This window comes from Etheostoma spectabile, unplaced genomic scaffold, assembly GCF_008692095.1.
Source record: "Etheostoma spectabile isolate EspeVRDwgs_2016 unplaced genomic scaffold, UIUC_Espe_1.0 scaffold431, whole genome shotgun sequence".
In the NCBI taxonomy this organism is placed as follows: domain Eukaryota; kingdom Metazoa; phylum Chordata; class Actinopteri; order Perciformes; family Percidae; genus Etheostoma; species Etheostoma spectabile.
The window spans coordinates 164939-172438 of record NW_022605607.1 but is presented as its reverse complement, the minus strand read 5'-3'; the positions used below and the strand labels follow the sequence as shown (position 1 = coordinate 172438).

At 50.2% G+C, this 7500-nt stretch overlaps 1 protein-coding gene across 1 annotated transcript in view; it reads left to right on the top strand.

Moving 5' to 3' along the window:
• The window catches only part of LOC116686637 (AN1-type zinc finger protein 5), an 11394-nt gene that overhangs the window by 2564 nt on the left and 1330 nt on the right, over positions 1-7500 (top strand). Inside the window, exon 3 of the mRNA XM_032511656.1 lies at positions 6506-6537. Within this exon, the coding sequence (XP_032367547.1) occupies positions 6506-6537 (32 nt within the window). The remainder of the gene's footprint in view (positions 1-6505; positions 6538-7500) is intronic.

Genomic DNA, 7500 nt, shown 5'->3' with positions numbered 1-7500 from the left:
TAGTCGTCTTTATGTCGTCTGTCGCCTCGTGTATGTCGCTCTCTGCCGTGTATCGTCTCTCTGCTGTGTACGTTCCGTCTCTCCTCGAATGGGATAAGGTCGTGGTCTCTTCGGTTGATCCGTCTCTTCTTCGGTGTAGCGTCGTCCAAGCCGTCTCTCGTGCGAGTGTATGTCCGTCTCTCATCCGTGTAGTCGTCTCTCCGGTCGGTGTAAGGTCGTTCTCTCTCTCGATCTCGGCAGTAGTCGCTCATCTTCTCTCTCGCGGTTGTAGTCGTGTCTCTCGTTTTCCCGATAGGTGTAGTTTCGTGCTCTCATCGGTGTAGTCTGTCTCTCGTGTGTCGTCTCTGTCTCTGGTTGCTTGTTGTCTTCTCTCTGGGCTGTAGTCGTTCTCTCTCATCAGGTGTTGTCGTCGCTCTCCCTCTCACATCATTATACACAGGTGTCCAGTCGTCCTCTCTCTGGCGGGGGGTAGTTTCGTCTTCTCAGATTTAGAGCAAGGGTCGTCTATGTAGAGGCCAGGTCTTCTCTCCTCTCTCGGGTAGTCGTCTTTCTGGGTCTCTCTCTCGGTGTAAAGGGGTCCGTCTCTCTCCTCTTCACTTCTCATCTTCAATTTGGGATTTATGGGTCGTTGTCTGTCACATCCCATGGTGTAGACGAGCGTCTCCACCGTCCGGTATTAGTCCGTCTCTCTCTCGGCCCTTTGTCGTCTCTCGTCTGTCGTAGGTCGTCTGGTCTCTCGTTTTGATCTAGGTCGTCCTCCTCTCTCGGGCCGCGGCGCCAGGTTTTAGTCGTCTTTAGGAGTCGTCACGTCTCCCTCTCCGGATTATAGGGAAGGGTCGTCTCTCCCTTCTCTCGTCTCGGTCAGTAGTTTCCGTCTCTCGTCGTGTACGTCGTCTCTCTCGGTGTAGTCGTCCTCTCTCCCGTCGGTGTTCGTCCTCGCGTTTAGTCCCTTTAGTCGTCTCTCCTCGGTTTAGAGCTCGTCTCTCTCGGATTTTCTAGCAGAGTCGTCTTTCGTTCCGTCTCTCATCCTCTCCACGGGTGTACATCTTAACGTTATTTCACATCATCGTCCTGCCGATTGCCCTCGTATGATCCTCTCTGTCTCTCGTTACTTCGTCTCCTGCCTCCTCTGGCTTTACCACGTGTCTCTCGGCGGTTTTAGTTCGATAAGTCGTCTTCGCGCTTTTAAGAGCCAGTCAGTAGTCCTGTCTCCAATCAACTTAGTTGCATCTCTTACGTCTCCTCTGGCACTGTAGTATGACATAGCCTCTTATACCGTCGGTGTAGTCGTCTCTCTCGGTGTAGTCGTCTCTCTCGGTGTAGTCAATTCTCTAGTCTCTCTCTGCTGTCGTCGTACCTTTCTCTCCCCCGGTTACCATGTGTCGTCTCTTCGGTGTAGTCGTAGCTCTAGTAGGTTCCCCCTCTCCGTGTAGTCGTCCTCTTCCCCCGGTTTAGGAGGTCGTCTTAAATCGTTTCCTCCTCCTCTCATCTCGTTTTAAGAAGACATTCTGTAGAAGTCTTCTCTCTCGGTTTAGCTCGTCGTCTTTTCAGGGTTCGTCTGTCTCGGTGTAGTCAGTCTCGCTTCCTCCCGGCTTTCGTTCTCGTCTTTAGAGTCCCGTCTCCTTCCTGTGTAGCGTATCAGAGCCTCGTCTCTCCCCTCTCTCTGCTGTAGTCCTCTCTCCTCCCTCTCCCTCCGTCGTGGTACTCGTCTCTCTCTGGTCCTGTAACGTCCCGTCCTCCCCTCATCATGTGGGTAGAATAGGTCGTCTCTTCTCTCTTCGGTGGATTCCGTCGTCTCTTCTCTTCGGTGTATCGTCTTCTCCGTCTCTCCGGTGTCAAGAGTCGTCTCTTCTCCTATTGTAATCGCAGTCGTCTCTTAGCTCTCTTCCTCCCGTAGCCTCTCACTCGGCAGGGTGTAGTCGTCTCTTCCCCTCACATCGCATACTTCCCCTTCTCCGCCCTCTCCGGTGTACGTCCGTACTCTCCCTTTCCTCTCTCGGTGGTAGTGTCGTCCGCTCTCGTTGTAGGGTCGTCTCTCGGTTTAGGTCGTCCGTTTATCGTCTCTCGCTCTCTTCGGTTAGTCCGTCTCTCGGTATTTATTTCGTCTTAGGTCGTGCTGTCCTCGTGTAGTCGTCTATCCCACTCCCGTTGTAGTCCGTCTCTCTCGGTGTGGTAGTCGTCTCTTCTCTGTTTAGTAGTCGCTTTAAGTTAGGAGGTCGTCTCTTCTCCTCTCTCTCGGTTTAAGAGAGGAGTCTGGAGTCCTCTCTCTCTCGCCTCTCCTGCCTCCGTTTTATTCCTCTCACAGATTCTCATGGTGTACGTTATGTTCTCGTCCTCCTCTCGTCTCGTCGGTGTAGTCCGTCTCTCTCGGGTCGTCGTGGGCTGCTCTCTCGGTGTAGGTCTTGCTCTCTCTCTCGGTGTAAGTAGTCGGTCTCTCCTCTTCTCGGTCTCGGATTTAGTCGTCTCGTCGGTTTAGGTAAGAGGTAGTCGTCTTTAGAAAACGAGGGTTCGTCTCCGCTCTCTCGTGCACTCTCCTTCTCGCCACCTACTTTCATTATACTCTCACGAAATTTTGGGAGTCTAATTGTCCCGGCTCTCCCTTTCTGCTGTTTTTAGATGAGGGTGGAGTGGCTGGATTGTCGTCTCTCCTCTCGGTTTAGAGTTAGAGTAGAAGGGGGTAGAGTCGCTCTCTCGCGGTTTAGTCGTGTCTCATCTCCTCATCGGTTTAGGAGGTCGTCTCGTTCTCCGTTCTTTAGTAGAGTCGTCCTCTCTCCGCCTCTCCTCTCCTCGGTTTAGGGCTCTGTGGTCTCTCGGCTTTTAAGTGATCCGTTGCCTCGTCGTGTCAGTTCCGCTCCCTCCCCCCTTCAGTGGAAGCTGAGAATCTAACTCGTTCTTTCTTTCCCCTCCCGCCATGCCCTTGATTGTGTCTTATTTTTATTTATTTTTTGTCACCCCTCGTCGCACCCATGGTCCAGGTCAGTACGGGGGGGGGGGGGTCACATGATGAAGACACAGGTTGCATCCTGTGAACATGATGAAGCCTCTTAGGGAAACAGGTTTAGCATAAAACTGATGTATTTACTTGATTTGGACAATGCTCATTAATCAACATTTCTGTTAATGCGCTAGTGTGTTAGCCAGTCGACTGTAGTCCTAGTTACCCAGCATGCATCTCTTTTATGGTGGGAAGAGGGAGGAAACCACGGGGGGGACATGCAGACTCTATACAGGTTTGACTTGGTAACACAATGCAGGCTGTAATCTTAACGTTAGTTCAGCATCTTCCTGCCGATTGCTCTCGTAGTCGTCTCTCGGTGTAGTCGTCTCTCGGTTTAGACGTGTCTCTCGGTTTAGTCGTGTCTCTCGGTTTAGTCGTGTCTCTCGGTGTAGTCGTGTCTCTCGGTGTAGTCGTCTCTCTCGGTGTAGTCGTCTCTCTCGGTATAGTCGTCTCTCTCGGTGTAGTCGTCTCTCTCGCTCGTGTAGTCCGTCTTCATCCGGGTGTAGGTCGTCCTCTCGGTGTAGTCGTCTCTCTCGGTTTAGTCGTCTCTCTCCTCGTTGTGTAGTGAGTCCGTCTCTCTCGGTTGCGTCTCTCCGTTGTAGCCGGGTGTCTCTCTCTCTCGGTGTAGCGTTCGTCTCTCTCTCTGCGTGTACTCGTCTCTTCGGTTTAGTAGTCGTCTCTCGTTTGGTTTCTGCTGGAGGTCGTTGCTGGGGTGTCTTCTCTCCTGTTCGTCTCTCTCGTTTAGTCGTCTCTTTCTCTCTCCGGTTTAGTGCGTCTCTTCTTCGTGTAGTCGTCTATCTCCTCTCTCACGGTGTTTCGTCTCTTCTCTCTCCGGTGTATCGTCTCTCTCGGTGATTCGTGCTCTCTCGTGTGTATCGTCTTCTCCCTCTCTCGGTGTGTCGTTCCTCCGTCTCATCGGTTAAGTCATAGTCGTCTCTCGGTTTAGTCGTCTTTAGTCGTCTCTCTCGGGTTTGCTCTCCCGTTTGTCGTCTCTTCCCAGCTCTCTCTCCCTTCCGGTTTGGAGTGTACAGGGTTTTAGAGTCGTCTCTCGGTTAAGAGTCGTCTTTATCGTCTCGTCTCCGTTGTATTCGTCCCCTCTCATCTCTCCTCGGTGTATGGTTCCGTTCTCCTCGGTGTAAAGTCTGTCTCTCTCGGTGAGTCGCTCTCTCCCTCTGTGTAGTCTTCTTCTCTCTGGTGATAGTCGTGACTCTCTCGGTGTAGTTCCGTCCCCTCTTCTTCTCCGGTTTAGAGTCGTCTTTACTTCGTCTCTTCCCTCCTTCTCTCTCTGTTTATTAGAGTAGAGGAGTTCCGTCTCTCGGTTTTTAGTCGTCTTTATGTGTTCTAAGTCGTCTCTCCTCTCCTCTCGCTTCGTTGTGTCTTCTCCCGGTCGTGTAGTTGCTGTTTCTCTCTCTCGGTTTAGGTCCCTCCCATTCCTCTTCCTCCCCTCGGTTTATCCGTCCTCTTCGTCGCTCTGGTGTAGTTCGTCTCGCTTGTCCTCTCAGGTGTATTCGTGGTAGTCCGCTTTGCTCTCTCCTGGCTAATGTACTTCGCTCTCTCGGTGTAGTCGTCTCTCTCGGTTTTTAGGCTAGGTTTCGGTCGTTAGAAGGGTCGTCTCTGTTCTCGCTCCCTGTTGATTTAGTCGCCCTCTCCTCGGTTTTAGGGTAGCAGGGCTCAGAATGTAGATTCGTACTCTCTTCCTCTTCCTTTTTGTCTTGGTGTATCGTCTCTCGTCGGTGTAAGGGCGTATCGTCTACTTCATGGTCTCTTTCCTCATAATCGTCTGGCTGGGTGTAGTTCGTCCTCGTCGGCAAGTCGCTCTCTCACGTTGTATGATGTCCGTCTCTTCTCGGATTGAGAGAGACGTCGTCTTAGATATTAGGTCGTCTCTCCTCCTGCCCCTCTCTCCTCTTTCCCCGTACGTCTCACGGTATATAGTCGTCACCCTTCTGTCTCTTCTCCCCTCTCCGCTTATTGTGAGAGTGCAGTCGCATTAGTCGTGTCTGGCTCTCGTGGTTCACCCTCTCTTCTCTCTCCTCCTGCCTCTCTCTCTGATGATCAACTCCTTACTGCTCGCTCGGTGTAGTCGTCGTTCTCTGTATCTCGTTCACTCTCACATCCGGTTTAGCTCGTCCTCTCCGTCTCATCTCGTGTTTAGTCGTCTTTTATCTTCTCCCTTCTCTCCTTCGGGTCTATACAAAACTGATAAGTCACGCCCTCTCGTTCCTGACGGTAGCTCCTCTCCCCTCTGGTTTTTTAGAAGCGGGCAGAGGGGATGTCGTCCCACTCTGTAGAAGTCGTACTCGCCTCCGGTGTATTCGTCCTCTCCTCCGGTGTAGTCTTCTCTCTCACCTCTGCTGTGTAGTCGTTTGTCTTCCGATCTCCTGTGTAGTCCGTCCTCTCTCTCGGTGTAGTTCTTCTCTCTCGGTGTGGCGTGTCGGTCCTCGGATTTAGGTCGTCTCTGCTCGCACTTCTTTCTCGGTTTAAGGTCGTCTGTTTCTACGCCCTTGTAAGAAGTCGGCTCTCTCGGTTTAGAGTCGTCTCTTCCTCACTCTTCTCCTTATCCTCCTCCCACGGAAGTTTAAAAGAGGCGGAGAGTACAGTGTATCCTCTCGCGTTTAAGCTTGTCCCGTGTCTCTCGGTTTTAAGTCGTCTCTCCCGCTGGTTTTGATGGAGAGAAGAGTCGAGCTCCGTTCCTATCGCTGTTTATCGTGTGGTCCTCTCGTTTAGTCGTCTCCTCAGGTCTCCTCAGTTGAAGCTCGAGATCTAACTCGTTTTTCCTTTCTTTCCTCCGCGCTCACCTTGATGTTTTTTATTTATTTTTTTATTTATATCCACCCTTCAGGAGCTGTCCATGGATCTTCTCTCTGTTCTCCTGTGACTCAACAAAATGCACCGTAGATGCATCATCTCAAGAGAGTACAAACTCGAACACTGCCTCTAGAGAGCCCGAGTTAAACACACATTCATACCTAAATCTGGGGCTCAACACACACGACCCACTCACACACACACACACACACGACACACACTACGGTCAAAAGCACAACACACACACACACACATCACATTCATTCACGATACCCCCGAACCTCTCTCATGCACAGACGCTCAGATCGACAGACAAACACACAACTCATTGCAGACAGACCAGATGTACATACTAGGATCACACTTCCGAAGTGCATAGGCTCTGGCACCAACGGTGTAGGCCATACAGCACGCACTCTGTGCAATCACACACAAGCACGCTTGCAGCACCGACACGTGCACATTATGCACAGCACGCACAGAGGCACAGACAGATCTCCAAACAACCAAGGACCCAGACCTACCAGCCAGAGACCCACAACACACACACTACATCCAAAACTACAATGAGAAGGCAGTTTGGGTCACCAAAGAGCAGCCCACACCACACGACACGGCGGACACGACACTCTCAACAGAAGGTAGATGCATTTGGCAGCTTAGTTCTTATTTTAAACGCACTCGTACATCTCCTTGCAGAATCTCAGATGCTGTCTACAGACAGGATGCAGGTGAGTTCCTCCGTACCGGTTGTTGGTTTCACTCCGCCTCCAGAACGAGAGGAGGATAAAATAACCTCGTGCAGCCGAGGTCTTCTCTGTGTTCCTGCCAAGAACCAGAGGTGGAATGGAGAGATAAGGAACGGACTTATTACTGGGGTTTGGGACAAAACATCACAGTGTCAGTCTGTGTCTAAGGAGACATCTAACATCTGACATCTTAAGAACACCAGCCCTGAAAACTTCAATTTTTAAAACACCAGCAGAAATTAGGAATTATTGAGACTAAAATTAAAGGAATGGATGTTGATGATAATCACAGACTGGAATATGTCAACTTTTACTCAACACTATTTCAACAACACTTCACTTTGTTTTACAATGCTATAAAATTGAATAAGACCCAAAATTAATGAAAGTAGAGATTTGTACTTGGCAAAGAGCGTTGGAATCAATCATGTTATTTTGGGGAATTATAAAGAACATTGATATAGGACGACATGAGTCAAAGTCTGCTTTATTGTCAATTTCTTCACATGTCAAGACATACAAAGAGATCGAGATTACCTTTCCCTCTATCCCACGGTGAAGACGAGACATATTTTACCAATTGGGTCCACGGACAAACATAACATTCAAGTAAACAATATAAAAAGTAAAAATAAGAAGGCGCATGCAATGAGGAAAATAAGAGCAGCGAGGACAACATGAAAACCGTTAAAAATGCGAAGTAGTGGTGTAGATGGAGCTTCATACGACTGGACCAAGCTCATGAACATCATCTAATTAAAGCTCAGGTAATGGCTGATCTTCACAGGTTTAATAAGTATTCTCTCTCTCTCTCTCGCTCTCTCTCTCTCTCTCTCCCTCTCTCTGTCTCTCTCTCTCTCTCTCCCTCTCGCTCTCTCGCTCTCTCTCTCTCTGTCTCTCTCTCTGTCTCTCTCTCTGTCTCTCTCTCTGTCTCCCTCTCTCTCT